Source organism: Phycodurus eques, chromosome 1 (genome assembly GCF_024500275.1).
Source record: "Phycodurus eques isolate BA_2022a chromosome 1, UOR_Pequ_1.1, whole genome shotgun sequence".
NCBI lineage: Eukaryota > Metazoa > Chordata > Actinopteri > Syngnathiformes > Syngnathidae > Phycodurus > Phycodurus eques.
Window position 1 is genome coordinate 21482640 of NC_084525.1, and position 22546 is coordinate 21505185.

At 38.2% G+C, this 22546-nt stretch overlaps 1 protein-coding gene across 8 annotated transcripts in view; it reads right to left on the reverse strand.

Annotated features, from left to right (window-relative positions):
- LOC133405698 (diacylglycerol kinase zeta-like) overlaps positions 1-22546 on the reverse strand; it is a 114665-nt gene that overhangs the window by 22567 nt on the left and 69552 nt on the right. For 5 of the 8 annotated variants that reach the window (XM_061682769.1, XM_061682770.1, XM_061682768.1 and 2 more), the window contains 9 exons: positions 20649-20711; positions 20495-20568; positions 17937-18048; positions 17699-17785; positions 15221-15333; positions 15003-15103; positions 7058-7137; positions 6837-6881; positions 65-131 (listed from right to left, as the gene is read on the reverse strand). In XM_061682769.1, coding sequence (XP_061538753.1) covers positions 65-131; positions 6837-6881; positions 7058-7137; positions 15003-15103; positions 15221-15333; positions 17699-17785; positions 17937-18048; positions 20495-20568; positions 20649-20711 — 742 coding nt within the window. Of the gene's footprint in view, positions 1-64; positions 132-6202; positions 6882-7057; positions 7138-15002; positions 15104-15220; positions 15334-17698; positions 17786-17936; positions 18049-20494; positions 20569-20648; positions 20712-22546 lie in introns of those variants that run through there. The other 3 variants (XM_061682766.1, XM_061682767.1, XM_061682772.1) reach the window with 3 other exon arrangements.

The window sequence follows — 22546 nt, forward strand, 5'->3', positions numbered from 1 at the left end:
CCTACTCTTAATAAACCATCATTCCTACAATTATTGGAAAAGATTGATGAGTGATGATACTTACAATCAAGGAAACACCACTTTGGGGACAATCGCTGTGAGGAAAGATTCTTCGTATTGTCAGCTTCCTCCTAAACACAAATATCGGTAATATTGTTTAACATTTTTAAATCAGAAAATTAGAGGTTGAAGAATGAGAATGGAAAATGTACTTTGTAGCCATATCTAAACAAACATTTAACAACAGCCTTTTAATAAGATTAAGCCACATAATCAGCATTCTACCAAAATGTATTTATCTAATTCCTTATTCAGTATACCTGTTTTGTCAAAAATAAAACAAAAATGTTTTAATTTAACATTTGCCTATAAACTGTATTTGAAAGAACGCATTTACATAAATAAAAAATAATGTAAACTGTACATAAAATTCACATTTTAAATAACAGTAGTAGTATTCTCAGGATTTCCCTATAGTACATAGAGCATAAGATTTTTATATATGAAAAAATGCTGTAGCAAAGCAAAGCAAATTTATTTATATAGCGCATTTCATACACAAGGTAACTCAATGTGCTTGCATGATTAAAAGGATTTGAAAACAAAGGGGGAAAACAGCTTATAAACATTGAAGACAAATAAAAAATAAAAATAATTAAAACACTGCACAGTGCAAGAAATATTTATAAGTGAAAATGGTCTAAAAAGCATAAGAGCATGTATTTTTAACCTGGGCCTAAATATATTCACACTTGGGGCTGACGTCACATCTGTTGGCAACTCATTCCATTTGTCCACAGTATAGTCATGTAGTGACCACAATTTTAGAACTAAATTTGCATTACTTCTGGTAGATTTAACCAAAACTTAATTAAAATTGTTTCTTTCAACTAAATGCAAGCTCCCTGTAACAGACAAACCTGCAATTTAGCTGATTTCCAGTTCATTGCGATATCTTCCATCTAATTCCCAAGGAACGTTTCCAACTTCGGAAATTTACAGAATTTTGCAACGATAAATGAAACCCACCGACACAAAAACATTATACCAACCACTTCAATGTAATATGATCAGATGTATCAAATACCTTACAAAAATATTATATTCTGTACCAACATTTATGTACAATAACAACAGAAAATATGTTTTAATTAAAGCATGCATTGCTTAGAGTTCTTGTATAGAATACTATTAGCCTATACAGCTATACCTAATGTTTTGAGTAGTGAGTACTGTATATACATACATTAAGTCCAACATTATCATTCTCTAACATTGCTGCCTTCATGCCTGGGTGCTTTGTGCTGATAACAAAGAGACCGCACACCATACATCCGATCAGTAAACAGAACCAATGAGCATCATCAGTCACCAGAGAGTAGGAGATCAAACAGTGCTGCATCTCTTTGGTTGCTATGCAACACAAAAACTTAACTCTCAAGCTGTATTCATATAGCATCAATGATTAAACCAAAATAAAATACAGGACCATACTGAAATTGAAATGCCCGATATTAGAGTAACTAAATGTTGATGTACAAATACACCCCAGATAACTATAATAAAAGATAGAAAACAAATAAAATGTTTTTTTTTTTTAAATGTTATGTCCAGGTTACAGAGAAATAGGAATGGACACCAGCGCTGCTTGATTCCTGTACACAATTGAAGTCGCGCTGGGCCAACAAGCCGTCAAAAGCACAGCGACCGCATTCCCTACTTCACACAAGTCACGGTGACAGAGCATGACAGCAGTGCAGCATCGCAAGAATACCAGAGGCAAGATTCCCCCTGGCCGCCAAGATGAAAGAGAGACAAAAAATAAAAAAGGATAAAGGCAGGCATCAGCGAGAAAGACACAAATGGAGGATTGAGGAGATGAGCTTTCTGCATATACATCCCCTCCAGGTTGATTTAATTCTATAGGAGGTCTTCAGAGAGGCTTGTTTGTATATGTTTGCAGTATGTGAATTATTACATTTCCCCCTAGAGGTTCAACAATTGATCGATTAGTCAACAACTACTCCATTATCAAATTAATCAACAACTATTTTGATAATCGATTAATCGTTTAGATCAGGGGTGTCCAAACTTTTTGCAAAGAGGGCCAGATTTGGTCAGATGAAAATGTATGGGGGCTGACCATTCGGTCTGACATTCCTCTAACCATTACCATTGTAAATTAACATGTAAATATGTAACTATATCACTTTGCTGTCTGCAACTAGGTTGATATTGCAAATGAGAATCTGTTTTCAATTGCATTATCAGGATAGTTAAAGGTTAAAATAATAATACATTAAATACAAATGAACTATTTTATGAAAGTTGACTGAAATTTTTGAGAAACATGTATTTATTGATTTTGTTTTAGCAAATCACATCCCAGTGCATTTTGACAAAGAATAGTATAGTGACTATTTGACAAAACTGTGGTTTTATCATCAAAAAAAAATTTATTCACTGAGACTTGTAGCTCGCCTTTGTAGAATTTTCATTTGAGTCACAGGCGATTGTGAAAAAATGCTGCTGTGCTATCAAAACAGCTTCCAGTGGCTTCAGTTTTTCGGCACGTTTGTTCGCCGTTAGCATGTTTCGTCTGGTAGTACCTCTTAATATTAAATTCTTTGAAAACAGCCACAGTCTCTTGGCAAATTAGGCAGACACAGTTGTTTCGTATGTCAGTGAAAAAATCCACTTGTCCTGGACACGGCGGCCCTCGTTGTCAACTTTCCTCTTTTTAGATTCAGGTGCCATTTTAGAAATGGGCTAAAAACATACCACAGGTCACGCGACGAGAGTGCGGCCACAGGTCTACTGCCACCCTCTGTTGAAATATAAAATGGCTTTTTTTTTTTTTTTTTTTTTTTGTATGTGTGCATTGTTTACTGTGGTAAACTGTGCTGGCGGGCCACATATTGATTTTATGACATGAAGCTTCGGGCCGGAGGAAATTTCGACTTGGGCCGGATTTGGCCCGCGGGCCGGACTTTGGGCATGCCTGGTGTAGAGACATAAACCTGAAATTTAAGATTTCTTTAGTCCTCCACGAAGGCAAACAGATTATTTTAGCGTTTAATCAAAATAAGACATTTGCAAACATCTGCTTTTACTTTGGAAAACAATGATCAACATTTGTGCCTAGTTTCTGATGTTAGACCATACATCAGAAACTAGGGTCTTCAATTAACCTACCATGCATGTTTTTGGCATAGCAAATATTGATAAGATAAGGCACTGAGGATCCAGGTGAGGAAAGACAATCTGTGGGAGTCATCCACACAGAGAGGTCTCTCTGCAGTTCCAGACTGACCTATCGGTGAAGGGTCGGTTTGGAACTGCATAGAGGCCATGGTTGGACATTGTGGAACCTCGGTTGTGGAACCCAAAAACAAAAGACTCGGCTGGGCTGGCCAGTCAGGGACTGTAAAAATGCAACAAGCACTACCTAATTAGGGGACTAAAATAATTAGAAATGTTAATCCAGATGGAGGAGGAAGACATTTTCATTGTAGATTTTTTTGTTTCACTGAGAGAAGAAACAAAACCAACCATGCCATTGCCTGTAACAGGGAAATAAATAACTGATCTATGTGATTCCAGACCATATACTGCATTTCATCAATCCAGCTAATATGAAGGATAAACTGCCAATAAATGTTTTAATATTGAATAAAACTATCAGCATAAAATCAACTACAGGGCATTTAACACTCAAATATCCAACAAAAAGTGTTTTCTTGTTTCTTGTAGATGAGATGACAGTAAGTAATTGCAACACTTCTTTCTTACTTTCTTTCATTTCTCGTGAATGTCCAGTAAATTTGGTCGGCAGAAAAGAAATGAAAATGATGAAATTGGCTCTCTCTACTCCAAATGGGATGTAAGTAGCAAGAATACGATGAATAGAAACAGGAGGACTAACACTTTTTGTAACAGGAGTAGATGAACTAACAACTGGACGAATACTTGAATTTTCAGGCCAATTGTTTAACTATGCACAGTGCAGAGCCAAACAAAATGCATCTGTACCAGGAGGATTATTTGATCCACAGATGTACCGCGATGAAATAGGACAACCCAGAGGGATCCTTGACAAATTTAAGGCACTAAACCAAATTGCTTCAGGGTCCGAATCCACTTTATTCTTGTGGTCAACAAAAAATACAAACATTGACTGAATAAACTGCATCTATTATAATCAAAACTAATAAACTATACTAGGGATGACATCGGAAGCAGAGCTGACAGACAAGGCTCACTGCAATTCCCCGAGAAGTTGTAAAAAAAATAAAATAATAAAAATAAAAAAGTGTAAATGTTGAAAGATACCATCACTCTGAGAACTGAGTCGCGTGAGTATAACGAAGCCTTAAGAGTGGCCAATCCATTTGAACATATACAATACAATGCAAATAAGCCCTCTAGGAGCAATGAGCAGTATAGAGATGACTTCAGAGCTATATAATTGGACAACTTAAATTGCTGCCACACATTCTTTTAAGGTCATTATCTTGCCTGTAAAGTCATATCTTACTCATCCTAACAAGCGACACAATTTTTCTTTGACTGAGTTCCAATCCCTTGAGCTATGACACTTTTACTAAGCGCCATTAAAGTAAGATAATAATACAATAATAAGAATACAAGAGACATACAGTAGGTAAAGTGAAAAGACGCTTTTTTTTTTTTTTTTACAAAATGAGCATGTATTTTGGAGAAATTGATGTTATGATGCAAAGCAGTAAAATGCATCTTCCTAATAGTTTATATATTCATGTCATATACCAGTCTTTCTCATTTGTACAGGAAACAAGCTCCAAGTGTACCCCGAATATTGTCGTTATAGTTTCTGGTAGACTAATGGACAATTCCGAGTGCAGGTTTAAAAAAATAAAATATACGATAAAACATATGTACCAATAGTCTTCCTCACTTTTGCTTTGTCTTTCAGACAATTTTGTCTTAACGAGTCCCTAGAACTATGAAAAAAGCATGACAACAGAAGTTACAGCACTTTCCTTGATTGGAATCATAACTTGGACTAAATGTTAGGGCCATATTTTATTTGTGAAACAATGTGTACTTTTTGTGTTGTGCAATGCAACCCCATGGGTGCAGAACATTTTCAGATTTTGTGTGGGAGTGTTTGTTGTGTGCACTGGCATTTGATGTGTGCTTTTAAAGAATATCAAACAGGATATGAGAAAGGAAGCAAATGGTGATCTCTTGGCAGAAACCTTCAGCAGTCAACCACTCATTTGCCAGCTATCAGAACTGTTACCGTGCGTAACCTTTTCATGAGATTAACCTCTGGATTAAGAGGTTTTACTTATGCAAATGGTTCATTATTAGAATAGAGAAGAAACCAAACAAGCTTGAAGAAGTGCAGCACTATTCTACTTTGTAATTGCAGATCTATCTCAATTGGTGCGATACTGGTTAGTTAACCTCTGAAAGGCACATCCAAAGCTGATGGTGAAAATCACTGTAATGAGAACATGTAGCGAGTGAAAGTTAATTAGCAGGCTCGATGCATAGCTCCTCTTACCATTTATGGATCGGAATTCTTTTTTTTGCAAATGTGTGGACATATTCTCCCTTTCGTTGAAATAGAAGTCCAGGAACAAAATTAATTAACTTACCCAGAGACAAAGCAAGCACATACTGTATACACTCTAGGGGTTGTGAGAAGCATAGGGATGATCAAAACCTGGGGGGTTGAACTTCAATTGTGCATGAAGTCATGTGAGAACAGCAAATCTTGTAAGATGTTAGCATATCTCTTGAGAATTTTGCTCAGTACGCATCTGAAGGATTAATTCCACAAATGTGTTTTGTTTTTCTACATAGTTTTGCTGTGATACCAGTGATAGCAAAGGGAAAAAAAAGTGATGACCTTGGAATCGGAAAAGGAAATACTGTAACAGTGTTCCCTCGCTATATCTCAGTCTACCTATTGCAGATTGAGTGCATTCAAAATATATATTTTTTAATATTTATATCACGCATAACTCAAAATATCATGGCATTTTGAGTGTATGCTGTAATTATTTAATGGTAAAATAAATGCTTCCTAGCCTTAAACATTAAAACTGAAAAAGAAAAATTCATTAAAACACATATTGCAAGGAATAAAATGCACATAGTGTACAGTAATACAGTGCATTACTCTATGTTCAAGAGTTTAAAAAGTACTTAATCAGAATCAGAATCATCTTTATTTGCCAAGTACGTCCAAAAAACACAATGAATTTGTCTCTGGTAGTTGGAGCAAACTGACTTATTGTTTGGTTTGCCCACCCATAAAGTTTGAAATTTAAAAGCCAAGAAACACTTTTGTTGTCTACATATTTCTGGGAAAATATACATAATAACTACCCCCATACCATGTTTCTCAGCCATTGACTTGACAGATAGAATAGCCTAAGCTTGTTTTTGTTTGGGTTATCATGATGCTCTTCGGGCCACCATGAAGGAGAAAAAGATGAGACAGAATGTGATCCATACCATCTAATAGCTCTAAGCCAGAGTAACCAGTGCAGCATACTCTGAATGTACCACGACAGAGTGGTTCCACAACTCAGTAGGAGTCTAACAGGGTTGCCTCATTTCATTACACCTATTATTAACATTATCCTGGAAGGATTATGCAAGTAAATCTCTAATGTGCTGATGATCTCCGACTTGCCCACCTGGCTAACCATCTTGAAAAAACCTCCACAAAGTATGGAATGGAAATCAACGGCCAGAAAAGCAAAATCACAAAAAAATAATAATGGTGTCAGTCGAATAGACTTCTCAATTACTACATTCTCCAGCATCCCACAACCAACCTGAAGCCCCACACATCTCAAAGAGGAGTTGACAGAGGAAAAGTCCTGGAGAAATGGAAGAGTAAAAAGACAGAATACAAATGAGCCCAGACATTTAATAAAAATTATATATATATATATATATATTTTTTTAAACTCTGTCTTCAACATGTCACTGCTGATTCAGTCACTCCGAGAAATGATTTTCCTAACTCAGATCAACTCAACCCACTTGGTCTTACCTCTTGTAAAAGCTGGATCTGTTCTCTGCACGTCTCTAAATCGCTGTCTCCATGAACCACTATAAGTCCCAGTGGAATAGCTGGGGACACACAAAACAGTTACTTACCAGCACTTGTTAAAGGTAGGTAGAAAGAATGTACAAAGTCTACCCATCCCTGTTCAAATTCCAAGATTTTGTGATATAAAGTAAAAAATGAGAACAAGACAATTTCGAAACGTTTTCAACCCATAATGTGACCCATAACCTGTACAACTCAACTGGGAAAAATTTATCTTTTCAAGGGGGGGGGTTAAAAACAAACTAGTGTGCACACCTCTTATAACTCATGTTAAACGGGAGTCAGTACACACCTGCCACCGTTCAAAGTCCCTCTGATTAACCCTAAATAAAAATAAGATGTTCCTGACAATCTTGTAGTCAGAGCTTACAGTGCAAGCCGCAGTCCAGAGAGAGCTTGCAGAGCATCAGAGGGATCTCACTGTACAAAGGTGTTAGTCAGGAGAAGAGTACAAAAGAATTTCAAAAGCACAGTGGAGACAGTAGTCATCATCATCAACATTCTCCTCCTCAAGTGGAGAAAATATGGCACGTGAAATTGTCAAGAACTGCCTGTGCCTCCAAAATTGATGAAAAAACTTAGTAGATGTGACAGCAATCTCCCGTCTTTATCATATGTCCGAGCTATGGGTTGGGTGGTAAGATGACGGCCTTGTCTTACAAATAAAAAAAAAAAACAACAACATTTGGAAGTCCCCTAACCCAAACGCATGCAGGAAATGTGTTATGGACCCATGAAACCAAGGTTTAACATTTTGCCGCAAACAAAACACTACTCATCACCAAAAGAGCACCTTCAGACATACAAACACCAAAGGCAAGAAAAAGGTGACCAGAAAAAATGTTAAATACAAAAAATATATATGTGGGGGCCTGGGGATTCCCCCCGGACCACCGCAGAGAGTTTTTTTTTTTAGTTTTTAAAAAATTATTTTAACATAAATTCAGCAATCTAGAAGATTCTGAAGAGTACAATAAGGAAAAAAAAATATTGATGTGATGTGTGTGATTGAGGTGGATGTACAAATTTAAGATTAAAATAACATTTAGCTAATTTCTTTGCTTTTCTTGTTCTTGTCTCCAACTTGAGCCAGGCCCGTCTCCACCTGCACCTGATGCCACAAGTTGTGCCACATCAATAGCATCCTTCTCTTTAAGCACTCTCATTTCTGAAAAGAACTGACGAAAATCATTGTCTGTTTCACTTCATTTTTCACTATTACTAAATTCAAAAGCTAATCCCAAATGCATGCTCCAGGAAAATATTAAACAACATTTTTCAGTTATTACTGGCCATTTCTGAATTAGAAGTTAGTTCATTCTGTGTTGTGACATAATCCTTAGCATCACGCCGTCGCGTAATACATTTAACATTAACATCCGTAAACTAATTAGATAATTATAAGCGTTTTCCTTAATTATTACAAGATGTACTAGCGGATCAACTCTTGTCACCGATGTTACGTGTGCTTCGCGGTTCCGCTGGGACCACAACCAGGGCCACGACCCGCAGCACCTCAACGCGAAAATACAAAAGACCAGTGCAACAAATACGACACTGGCTGATCTGATGAGCAAAAATGTTGCTTAAACGTAAGAGTAGCAATAGAAGATGTCCGCTCCAGAGGTGGGTAGAGTAGCCAAACATTGTCCTCAAATAAGAGTAGTGTTACTTGTCAATAATATGATTCAAGTAAAAGTAGAAAGTAGTCCTCCAAATAATTACTTGAGTAAAAAGTACAAAGCGAAATTATTACTCAAGTACTGAGTAAATAGAGTAAGTTCTGATTTTTTTCTTTTTTTTAACCACAGCATGAACATCAATTAAAAAAAAATTACAAAATAAAACATGAATGTGCAAATTCTGATGTTGGTGTGTATGTATATGCACAGTGAAAACTACCCAAAAAACATCTGCAATTTACTGCAGGGTGTTTTCTCAAGTTATAAGTGAGCTGAAATATCCACGTTTGGGCAGACAGTGCCAGACAAATACTACAATACATGAAAGCTGTTGTTTTTGTTTGTCGAACTGTAAAGAAGAGTAGCGCACCATTGCCGTCATGGTAACGACGACCTTCCCAACATGGCCGCCACGGACGCAGGACGATCAGCGGGGCAGGCTTATCTACGACAACCCCAATTCCAATAAAGTTGGGACATTGTGTTAAATATAAATAAAAACAGAATACAATGATTTGCAAATCATGTTCAACCTATATTTAATTGAATACACGACAAAGACAAGATATTTAATGTTCAAACTGATAAACTTTCTTGTTTTTAACAAATAATCATTAACTTAGAATTTTATGGCTGCAACACATTCCAAAAAAGCTGGGACAAGGTCATGTTTACCACTGTGTTACATCACCTTTTTTTTTTTTAAAACAACATTCAATAAACGCTTGGGAACTGAGGACACTAATTGTTGAAGCTTTGTAGGTGGAATTCTTTCCCATTCTTGCTTGATATACAGTTTCAGCTCTTCAACAGTCCAGGGTCTCCATTGTCGTATTTTATGCTTCATAATGCGCCACACATTTTCAATGGGCGAAAGGTCTGGACTGCAGGCAGCCCAGTCTAGTACCCGCACTCTTTTACTACGAAGCCACGCTGTTGTAACACGTGCAGAATGTGGTTTGGCATTGTCTTGCTGAAATAAGCAGGGGCGTCCATGAAAAAGACGTTGCTTGGATGGCAGCATATATTTCTCCAAAACATGTATGTACCTTTCAGCATTAATGGTGCCTTCACAGATGTGTAGGTTACCCATGCCATTGGCACTAACACAGCCCCATACCATCTCAGATGCTGGCTTTTGAATTTTGCGTCTGTAACAGTCCGGATGGTTCTTTTCCTCTTTGGCCCGGAGGACACGACGTCCACAATTTTCCAAAACAATTTGAAATGTGGACTCGTCGAACCACAGAAGACTTTTCCACTTTGCATCAGTCCATCTTAGATGAGCTCGGGCCCAGAGAAGCCGGCTGCGTTTCTGGGTGTTGTTGATAAATGGCTTTTGCTTTGCATAGTAGAGTTTCAAGTTGCACTTACGGATGTACCGGTGCACTGTACTTACTGACATTGGTTTTCTGAAGTCTTCCTGAGCCCATGTGTGGATATCCTTTACACATTGATATCGGTTTTTGATGCAGTGCCGCCTGAGGGATCGAAGGTCACGGGCATTCAACGTTGGTTTTTGGCCTTGCCACTTACATTACATATTCGCTGAACCTTTTGATGATATTATGGACCATAGATGATGAAATCCCTAAATTCCTTGCAATTGTACGTTGAGGAACATTGTCCTTAAACTGTTCGACTATTTTCTCACACACTTGTTCATAAAGAGGTGAACCTCGCCCAATCCTTGCTTGTGAATGACTGAGCAATTCAGGGAAGCTCCTTTTCTACCCAATCATGGCACCCAACTATTCCCAATTAGCCTGTTCACCTGTGGGATGTTCCAAACAGGTGTTTGATGAGCATTCCTCAACTTTCTCAGTTTTTTTTGCCACCTGTCCCAGCCTTTTTGGAACGTGTTGCAGCCATAAAATTCTAAGTTAATGATTATTTGCTAAAAGCAATCAAGTTTATCAGTTTGAACATTAAATATCTTGTCTTTGTAGTGTATTCAATTAAATATAGGTTGAACATGATTTGCAAATCTTCCCATGGGCTAACCACCTGTGGGAGGGGCCATAGCTGTCGGGTGCAGTGTGAGCTGGGCGGTGGCCGAAGGCGGGGACCTTGGTGATCCGATCCCAGCTACAGAAGCTGGCTCTAGGGATGTGGAATGTCACCTCTCTTTCAGAAAATAAATTGTTTATGTGAAACCCTTTCAGACTCTCTTCTAATTAATTAATTAAACTTGACTTGATAACGTTTGTTGCGATTTGCCACTATATGAACAAAAGTGACTGGACTGACACCAAGTGTACTTTTCATCATTGGCCTTGTTGACTCCACTCTAAATGCATGTTTGTGACAGCAAAGATTTTGGTCTAATCAATCCAAAAATCTTTGTTCCAGTTTTGAGACTTATCTCTATGCTGTTTCGCATCATGAAATTCGGCCACAAGCATTTGTGCCTTTGGCGTAGTGATGGCTTTCTTCTGGTGACTTGACCATGCAGCCCATTATTCTTCAAGTGCCTCCTTATTGTGCACCTTAAAAAAGCCACAACACTTTATTTCATAAGTGTAGATGATGATGATATAAATCCACAGTATAATTTTTTTAATTTTTTTACTACATTCAGACTGCAGACAGAAATGTTGGATTTGTATGATGAAAAAAGTCACATTCAAAATCAGAAAAAATTCATTCATATGGTGCTTCAATTTTTACGCATATTCTTCACCATAGATTAGTTTTAGGGCACTATGCTCCACACACAAATTATTTGCAAATCACAGAAACAATGCGCCCAATGTTAAAATGTTTGTAATGTCACGCCTACACCACCTTGTGTCAGCACACAGAACTGCATGTAGAGTAAAATGAGAATAATGAAAAAGTAGACTGGCAGGTTGCATGCAAAGCCAATTATTCATTTTTCATCTGGGCACACTCGACAAAGGCAAGAGTGGCTTGGATGGAGACACAAATGAAAATGGTGTTGTTGACTTTCAGGTCACAGCGCCGCTCTCTAGTAATCACCAGGCAGTTTTAGTCCCAATTCAAACCTGAAGATGAAATGCTTTTCATCATTTAGTCCGCAATCACCACCACCCACCCTGCCTCACCATCCTCAGAGCGTCAACATAGCAACAACCTGCGATTCTTGTTTCATTCGTCAGCCACAGTGCAATACAGTGCTTCAGAAATATATTCACCACCACTAACATAAAATTTGATCTAGGCTGGTCCACCAATATTGTAGAACAGCGGTTCCCCCATTACCACGCCGCAAAGAGAGACTCAAGAAAAAAAAATTTTTGGGTCATCACAGTCTGAAATTTTCTTTTTTATGACTCTACACACGTCAAAGCGCTCATCTCGGTCATGTGATATATACAGTGCATACACACACACACACACACATGCACACAATAAATGAGTAAACAACAACTTTGGAGGGCTTATTCCGAAAGGGCAAAAAGCTAAATGAGCCTAAAGAAGAACCTACGACTTCCAAGATAAAGAAAGCTGCATTTAACAAACCATATCAGCAGTCCTACTTAAGTATTAATCTAAGGAGGTGATTCTCATGCACCAAGACCGCTCTGCGTAAAATACGTAGTATGTGGTGACAGGCTTTGCTGCTGCTTCGTCACATGGAAACCAAGCAACCGGTATTAAAAGACAAGCCTGAATTAAAATCAAGGCAGAATATCCAGAGTTTGACCCAAAAAAAAAGCACTGAATCTGAACACTGAAAAGCACAGGTATCACTGTCTCCCATTACCACAAGATGTGATCAGCTTGTGGAATAGAAAGAAAGCCAGGTCTCCCAATAAATACAATTACAGTATATTCTGCTTGATGTTGAGCTGGATTTTTAATATTTTCTATTTATTTGTTTCTGTGCTGGTCTGTCAAAATATTCCTTTTTGTGAAATAGTCCGTGCCGCAAAAAAGGTTGGGAACCGCCAGTGTAGAGGACAACAGTAGGAGATGATATATAATAAGTACTTTGCTTTATTTCGTACCATTTAGGTGGAGACTCCCTCCCAGCTGCAGTCAGAGCTGAAAATATTCACCCCTCACTAGTCGAGGCAGCACTGCATCACCAAGCCACCCAATGGCACGTTTCAATTTTGTATGCGGAGCCGTGTATTTGCTCCTGTCCATGCAGCGGACACATGGCCAAACAAAAATCGCCACCACTTTGACAACAGACGATACCAAACAATTAAATAAGGGCAACAATGTTACCTAACGGTAATTTATGCTTCCAAAATTTCAGCTGTGCTTAATTTTTGGCTTTGACCTGATAGTGTTCCCTTGTAGTCTATCCATCACGTTGAAAGGGGTGGATCTTCACCCAGCCCATCCAAAATAGCTCACAGAAACAGTTTAAGAAATAGGCAGATTAAAAAAATCTTTACTTGGTTGTGGAATTTCATTTCAATTTGATGAATAGGCAGGCACGCCAGAGACCTAACTACAGTATTTGTATACAAGCAATTAGGTAATTTTCCATAATGGCTCCATTAATATTAGCATCTGTTCTCTTCTTTTTTCTCCGAGTACACCGGTTTCCTCCCACATTCCAAAAACATGCATGGTAGATTGATTGAAGACTAAATTCTCCCAATGTGTGGTTGTGAGTGTGAATGGTCGGTTGTCTATATGTGATGTGCGATTGGCTGGCGACCAGTTTAGGGTGTACCCCGGCCCTCGCCCAGAGTCGGCTGGGATAGACACCAGCATGCCCGCGACCCTTGATGATATGCGGTACAGAAAATGGATAAATGGATGGTTACTTCTGCTTTGTCGTTGCTTGCTGTGAAGACATCTACTATAGTTATGTACCTGCAATTTGATTGTGTGTGCACATGAATTGTTTCAGCTGTTCAGTAAACACAGTAATATCATGTACAAGTCACTTAAAAATAGAGTGGATATGAAAAGTAATTGAAAATATTTTTGTAATAATTTGATGAGATGTACCGTAATTTGTCGTGTATAATGCGCACCCATGGATAATACGCACCTCCAAAATTGACCTCAAAATTCTGGAAAACCCTTCAACCTATGTATAAAGCATTTTTACAATGCATGATTTTGCTTCTACGCATAAGATCAAAACATGAACTACTATCTGAATTTTGTCAGTTTTTTCAAATAATTATTGTGAAGCACTTTATTTGAACACGTAATACTTTCTTTTTATTTACTTGCTCTTATTTTGACATTCACAGCCCTACTTTTTAGTTAATAAGAAAACACATAGTTGTGCTCATATGTTTGATTACCCAGGCAGAATTTGTAAGATGGGTACAATTCTTTAAAGAAAACATGACGGGCCAGGCGAAACACATTTAATTTTATTTGAATGGGATTCAAATTAAACTGTCAAGCAATTCAGAAAAGCATTATCATGAACAAAACATAACCATAAAGAAATGATGATGGTTGTTGTTCAGTCATCATGCGCATTAAAAAAAAAACAAAAAAAAAACAACAGTATTTCCCAAATTCTGCCTGGGTATGTAAACTTATAAGCACAATTGTATATATATATGCAGTCATATGTACCCCTGTTATATTGGAATGAAAGTGTAGGCTACACCTTTTTCATTACCTCTAGGTGGGGGTGGCATACTAGAATGAAAGTGCACAACATTTTCATAACCTGTAGGTGGCAGTGGCATACTAGAATGAAAGTGTACAACTTTTTTCATAACATCTAGATGTGCGGCGTACATTTATAAAATGTGAAAGTGTTTTTCATTTTCCCCTATACCTATGTATAATGTGCACTATTGACTTGACAATTTTTTGGGGGGGGAAATATGCATTATACACGATAAATTACATAACTAACTAATGTTAGGAAAAGCCTACTAGAACATCTGAACTTTCTTTGGGGCTAATCAGAGGCACTTTAAAAGCAGCAGCGATGTTATATGGATTTTGATCGTGATTGCTTAATACTGAACATAGCCACATCCTCAGTTATAAGTGGGTGTGCACACTTGTGCAACCTCATTATGTTAGTTTATTTTTACTTCCCCTCTCGAAAGAGATTTCGTTTTTTCAATTGACTGGTACAGGTTATAGATCAAAATGGTGGAAATAGTTTTGAAAGGATTTGTCTTGGTCTAATTTTTTTGAAACCACAAAAACCTGGCATTTGAACAGGGGTGTGTTGACTTGTAAATAGCATGCAATGCCAGTGATTGGAGGGACTGTATTAGTGTGTGTTTCCTTACACGCTTGTCGCAATTTGTCCTTGTCATAGTGTAGAGCGTTATAGTCACTCATGCTGATTCTGTTGACACGAAGCCTCAGTCTCTCTGGAACCGGCTGTTGGCTGAGATAGAAACAGCACCATACTCATTTAAATGAAAGCGATTATATATTATGATTGCTTCAGAAATTGCTGAAAAAGTAGGCTTGCCCATTTAAAAGTATACAGTGCATGACTCACTCATTGAGGTGTGGCAACGATGTCCGCCGTTTGGTTTTCTGGACCATGTTGACCTGGTTTCTGAGGCTGATGTTGATGACGGAGGGGGCAAGTCTACATGGTTCCCCATCCACCTGAATATGAAAAGTCCAACTGTGAGTATAAGTCCATCCAGCCATCCATTTTCCGTACCACTTATCCTCACTAGGGGCACAGGCGTGCGAAGCCTATCCCAACTGACTCTGAGCGAGAGGCGGGGTACACCATGTTGCATGTTTTTGGGATTTGGGAGGAAACCGGAGTTCCCGGGAAAAAAAACACACAGGTACAAGGAAAACACTCAAACTCCACACAGGGGAGGCTGGACTTGAACCCGGGTCATCAGAACTGTGAGGCTGGTGTGCTAGCCACTCGTGCACCCTGCCGCCCTTTTGAATGGTAGTAAGGGAGATATTATTGTTTTTTTGTTATTTTTTTCTATGTTCACACTGCAGAGAAAGATGCACAACTCAAATTTTTATGTCGTCGTTCACATTACAAAAACAATGAGACTCCTACAGTGAACGGAATGCGTCCAGAAAGTGACAAGCATGTGCACAAAACAGAAAGTCTCGTCGCGTATGCGCACAAACACGAAGCAGCGTGTGTTTCCGTAAGTAAATACGGACCCGCACGTAGGTCTCGTTATAACGCATTTGCACAATTTCAAGGTTTTTACACTTGAACTGACCATTCACCCTATAGTTATCAGTTCCAAACCATCTTGTTTTCGCCACTGACTGTTTTCTGCACAGTCATCTGCCATTGCTTGTGGCACGTCTGTTTTGTCGAACAACTGTGATGGTCATATGGGTCGGATGAGCAAAAACAGGTAAAAAGCCCTTCCTTCCAGCATGGCGGAACCTTATAGCAGGTGTGCGGAACAAAGCACCTGTAGCATGTTTAAACGTCTACAATGTCTTTTGTTTAATACATGATGTCACCACAAAGCCATCAAGCCGATGTCTATGGTTTTACATATATAATATCATATTTTTTAAATATCGGATATACATGTATTTAACTTTTGTCCGAAGACACCAGCCATAAAGAAAATAAACTTTTAGCAATTTCGGCTTCAAACCATTATGTCATCAACCCGTAGTTATAGATACAAAGCATAAACATGAAGTCCACTGACCTGTTAACCGGTTTTCGGTCACGTGACGTTCGACATATAGCGGATTTACAGGCTAACAAATAGCAATAGGTGTCACAGTGTTAGAGCCATTTAAGCAACAGATTTTCTAACACAAACGGTGGAGCAACACAGGTAGATATATATATATATATATATTATTATTATATTATTATTATATTATATAATATAGACGGGCATAAACACTTCTTAATCTTTTGTGAAAAATGACTAATATTACTGCAGCTTACGCTTCTTTCTGTCTTTGTCTGTATTCTACTGCCCCCAGGTGGCCAAGGAATGCACACCAGATGCACAGAATTGAAACAAAAATTGTGGGAAAAACTGTTAAATTATTTACATTTAATTATGCCATGACTGTTTTGGCCAGCACGGTGAACGACTGGTGAGCACATCTGCCTCACAGTTCTGGGAACTGGGAATCTCGGCCCCGCCTGTGTGGAGTTTGCATGTTCTCTCTGTGTCTGGGTGCGTTTTCTCCAGGCACTCCGGTTTCCTCCAACATCCCAAAAACATGCGTGGTAAGTTGATTGAAGACTCTAAATTGCCCGTAGGTGTGAATGTGAGTGCGACTGGTTGTTTGTTTCTATGTGCCCTGCGATTGGCTGGCGACCGGTTCAGGGTATACCCTGCCTCCCGCCCGAAGATAACTGGGATAGGCTCCAGTGGCCTGCGACCCTCGTGAGGATAAGCGGTAAAGAAAATGGATGGATGGATGACTGTTTTATCAAGTATAATATTATAGTGATATTTTTCTCATTAAAAACACATTACGAACATTTTTGTTGGTTGTTTTTGGGAGTTTGGATAACAATGGCATTTCCATTCATTTCAGTGGGGAAAGATGATACAAATGTTCTGAGTTAAAAGCATGGTTGCGGAATGAATTAAATTTGTATCTCAAGGCACCACTGTATATACAATGGTGTTTTGTACATCTACACTAAAGATCTGAGAGGCTTGTAATATTGGGTGACTTTTGATTGGTCAAAAATGTAAAAGATTTTGGTTTTACTGCATATAAGATGGTTTAACCAAACCCTAAATATTGTGTATGGTTGTGTGTGCCCTCCGATAGGCTGGTGCCCTCCGATAGGCTGGTGCCCTCCGATAGGCTTCAGGGTGTACCCCGCCTCCTGCCCGATGATAGCTGGGATAGGCTCCAGCACGCCCACGACCCTTGTGAAGATAAGCGGCTTGGAAAATGGATCGATGGATGAATCGATGGTTGTGTTTGTGTTTGTGCGTGAGTGTGTGTGTGTGTGCGTGTGTGCGCGCGCGTGTACATGTTTGGAGGGTACCTGTACAGGAAGAGGCTTTGTGGTTGTGAGGGTTACTTCACGACACTGATTCAACCTCTCCCCATGACCTCCAACCTGAAGAGTGGCCTGCACATAAAAGGCACATGAAGAGATATAGTTTGAAAGTTTTTGATTTAACTACAAAAAAAAGTAATTAAATAGTGCCTTTGAAGGTATCCAAGGACGCTCATATAAATTAAATTAATTATACAAGACATTTACACCATAAATTCCATACCAGTGATGTCATGGTGAACCCAATGACCTCGATGTATCCATCGTCATGGCGCTGAGGTTCAAAGTCATGATGTTCACTTGGGTTTCCCCAAGGTGTGGTACCTGCACAGTACCTGAGAAACAAACGCACACGCGCGCACGCACGCACGCACGCACACACACACACACACACACACCTCGATAGCCATCATCATTTGATTTGAGTACACTTTAAAGGGAAATATTATGGAAACCATTTAATTGCTTCTATACAAATATTTGGGTCTCTAAAGTGCCTGCCCACGCTTAATGTGTGAAATTACATGACAAAGCATTTTTTTCTGTGCTGCCTGTTTCCAAAAATCTGTCTTTAATTACGATTTTGATGTCACAATTGGTCCAATTTATATAATCCCCGCCCCCACGCAGAGTTTCACTTTGAATTGGTAGCAAGGCTGTGTGAGAAGCCATCACTTTCAAGTGATGGCCTGAATGCATGTAATACTGTCATAAGACATGAGCTTCAGCGATGTTGGATGCACAAAGTAGCACTATCTAACAGCGTTACCGACATTTGCCCCTGATAACCAGGCAATAAACAATTGTTCAGCAAAGATGTTGACATTCCTCTCATTTGCATGCCCCCTCAAAGCAGGTTGATTGCGAGATGGATATAAAAATGCAGATGTGACATTTTATTAAGACAAAAAAAAAAAAAATTCCATATTTTCTTTCAAATCAATGACACACATGGATAATCCAATGAAAACCACTACAGGAGCTTTACTAAAAAGTGGATTTCATTTGAACGACGTATTTATGATGGAAAATATTGGAAACAACTCTCAGTATGACATATTGCACACCATGAATTGCCTTTTTAACATACAGTTGCTGAATGTTAGCTAAGTTTTCAACTGTTTTAATGCTTCATTTTGTTCATGCTGCTGTGCCTAATTGCTGTGTAGCTAAATTATGATTATACAGGACGTCCTCGAATTACGAGGCACTCGACCTACGACGTTTCGACATTACGACGCCCGTGCCTTGTCTGCCATTTTGTCCCCAGCTCCATAGTGTTTCTGCTTAGCTAGTACATAGTGCTTGTTTGTGTTTGTGCGGCGGGAGTATCTTTGCCTTTTCGCCCTCCTTTTTTCACACTCTCAGCAGTAATGGTAAGTACAGCATCTTATTTTTTTTATTAATGTATTTTAGTTTCTTAATACAAAGTGTTAACTTTTCCTGCTACGGTCACCTGACCGTGGTCGGGAGATGCAGGGGTTAACTCCCTTCTCTCGTTGCACAGCTGAGCTGGGTGGCGGCAACAATAAAGGCACAAAGCACCGATTTGCTGCTTTAATGGCTTTATTAGCTCCTCTGCGCATTCAACGTCAACGGGTCCTCCGCTAATCGCTACTCTTCCCCGGTCGACGTCAGTACACTTGTCACTGTACACACTCGCACCTGCGCGCACTCCTTCCTCCTTCGCAGTCCTGTCTCACTCACACATCGACGCCCACACACACTAAGTTTGCTGTCACAATCACATGGGACAATACCCGTAACAGAAGTATTTTGCCGTAAATTTCGACTTTAACGGTGAAAGCTGACCTAACGCGGAAAATCGTGTTACATCGCCAGCATAGGACCGGAACTCGTTCGTAAATCGAGGACTTCCTGTAACTGGATAAAACCCAAGGCTCTTTTGGCTGGTGCTTCTAAGAGCGAACAAATTTTTTTAACATTTCTGTACGTAATAAATTGTATTAACAGTTGTGTTGTCCTGTTGATTGCTATACATATTTTTTCCTCTGGCATCATAATCAATCCCACCTGATTTGACTGTTATTTAAAATATAAATTGTCGATCAATTCTGTGTTACACCCATTTCAGTTCTGTTTAACCCATTACCACAAATGGTTCTACATATTTAGCAATTTAGGGCCATTTACATAAAATTTCAAATAAATGAAACAGTGAATTAATTACACAATACTATAAATAAATTAGAAAACTTAAATATATATACTATATATATTCACATATACTATATATACACTATATATTAATTAATTTTAACCATCACAGAGTGGTGTATGGCACATTTTAGTGGGGATGCTTTTTTTTAATCTCCCCCCTAATGGTAGCAAATAAATCCCACCTGCTTTCTTCTCAGGTCAAAAATAACCAATTCTGGTTTGACTGTAAAGTATAATAATATATATAAAGTATAAATTGTCAATCAATTCATTACCTGACATAAAACATGTCCACATTAATTTCCAAAGCATTAACTTTTCATTGATAACTTTTTAAAAATTAAAAGTGCCATGGGTGGTTTTCATCTGTTTGTAAGCATAATGGTGTGACAATTTGCCCTACTGCACCACTTTGCACTCAGAGAATTAAAATTAAATATTAAATTCAATAAACCCACTCAATTGCAATCAAATTACTTTCAGTTGTAGAGGGGCTCTTGGGTGTATGTTTATTCTTTAATAACAGAAAGCTATAAATGGAAACAAAGTAGCAGACCCAGTAGTAATGTGCTGTCAAGAATGGTAGCTATGACGACAAACCTGGGAATGTTGAGAAAGACCAAACACTGCAGCTTCAAATCCTGAACCTTTGATGTTAAATCTGTCCCATCACACTGGAGACAAGCATGGACAAACACAGACACAAATGAGTGGCAGTGCACAACAGGCAACAGCTTGATTGACAGCTACTCACCACGACTCGGATGTGTTTCGACAGGTCTTTGGAGCTTCCCATCAGGAAATCTGAGAATGCTGTCTGTATGGTAGTCAGAAACATACATCTATAAATGTTCATACCGTAATGCTTCAGGATCTACATTCAGACCCGCAAAAACTCTGGCTTTCCTTTGTCAGTGATAGCAAGCCATCAACAAGCTAAAAGCAATCCATCAGACAAAGTGTCAACACATGACAAATGATATTCCCATTCCCACATTAGTTTAGTAAATTGCACCTGTAAGATCCCAAAAATAGAACATACTTTCTTAACAAAGTTTGTAATTAGTGGTGCAACAATTATTCAATTAATCGACAACTAATCGATGACCTCATTAATCGATAATCAATTAATTGTTTAGAGACCTTGCTTAATTTAAAATTGTCCAAGTCTTCTGAATTTCATCCTCTCAACAGTAAATATCCATCCATCCATTTTCTGAGCCGCTTATCATCACAAGAGTCGCGGGAGTCCTGGAGCCTAAACCAACTATCTTCGGGCAGGAGGCAGGGTACACCCTGAACTGGTTGCCAGCCAGTCCAACAGTAAATATTAATAATTATATTTATTATAATTATAAAGCACTATACATTAATAATTATATTTATTATAATAATAACATAGGCTGATGATCTATGTCTTTCATCAAAGCAAGACTTTTCCAAACATCTTTTACTTTGGAAAACAATTAACATTTTTGCCTATTTTCTGACACGTTAAGGACCCAAACCAGTAACTGAATCATAGTCAATTCATGTTTGTGCATTTTCTGCCCTGTCAATTTGAAAAAAATGTTTTGAATAAAGGGATGGAAATTGAAACTTTTGTTAATCCGATTCATTCATTAATTAAAAAAATAATCAACAGATTAATCGATTATTAAAATAATCATTAGTTGCAGCCCTGTTTGTAATATTAACAAGCTTACCACAATGTTTTGTTTGGATTTTTGCTCTGTTCCTAGTCAAAGGTCCTGTATTTTGGCAATTTAGACCTCCATAGAGTGACTCTCCAACATGGACTTACCGTAATTTCCCGTGTATAATGCGCACCCATGTATAATACGCACCCCCAAAGTTGACCTCAAAATTCTGGAAAACCATTCTACCTATATATAATAAATTTTTACAATGCATGATTTTGCTTCTACCCATATGATGAAAACATGAAATATCTGTATTTTGTTAGTTTTTTTTTTAAAGAATAATGCTGGAGTTAAGCACTTTATTTAAACACACAGTGCTTTTTTTAATTTACTTGCTCTTGTTTTGAAATTCTTAGCCCTACTTTTATTTAGTAAATTAGAAAACACACAGTTGTGCTCATATGTTTGATTACCCAGGCAGAATTTGTAGGATGGGTACAATTCTTTGAAGAAAATATGAAGGCCCAGGCGAAACACATTTAATTTTATTTTAATGGGATTCAAATTAAACTGTCAAGCATTTCAGAAAAGCATTATCATTAAACAAAAAATAACAAATAAATTAATGATGGTTGTTGTTCAGTCATATTTAAAAAAAAAAAAATATATATATATATATATATATATATATATATATATATATAGGAGGAGATCTTCAGTGGCGTCGATAAGCTCGAGAAATTCGAATTACCTGATTTCAGGCCTCTCGGCAGAAAAGGTCTGGAACTCAGGAGTGCGTGGACAATTTTAATTCATATTTCACGTTTACTGAGGCACCATAGAGCGAATATTGCATCCCAAATAGTAGAAAATGTTGGTTTGGTAAAATACGGGTAATTTAATCCCGAAAAGCATCCTGTGGACTCAAAACGGACAAACATTTACTACATATTGTTGTATCATACATGAATGTCATAGACCACAGAGGCATAGGCAGCACAGAGGATAC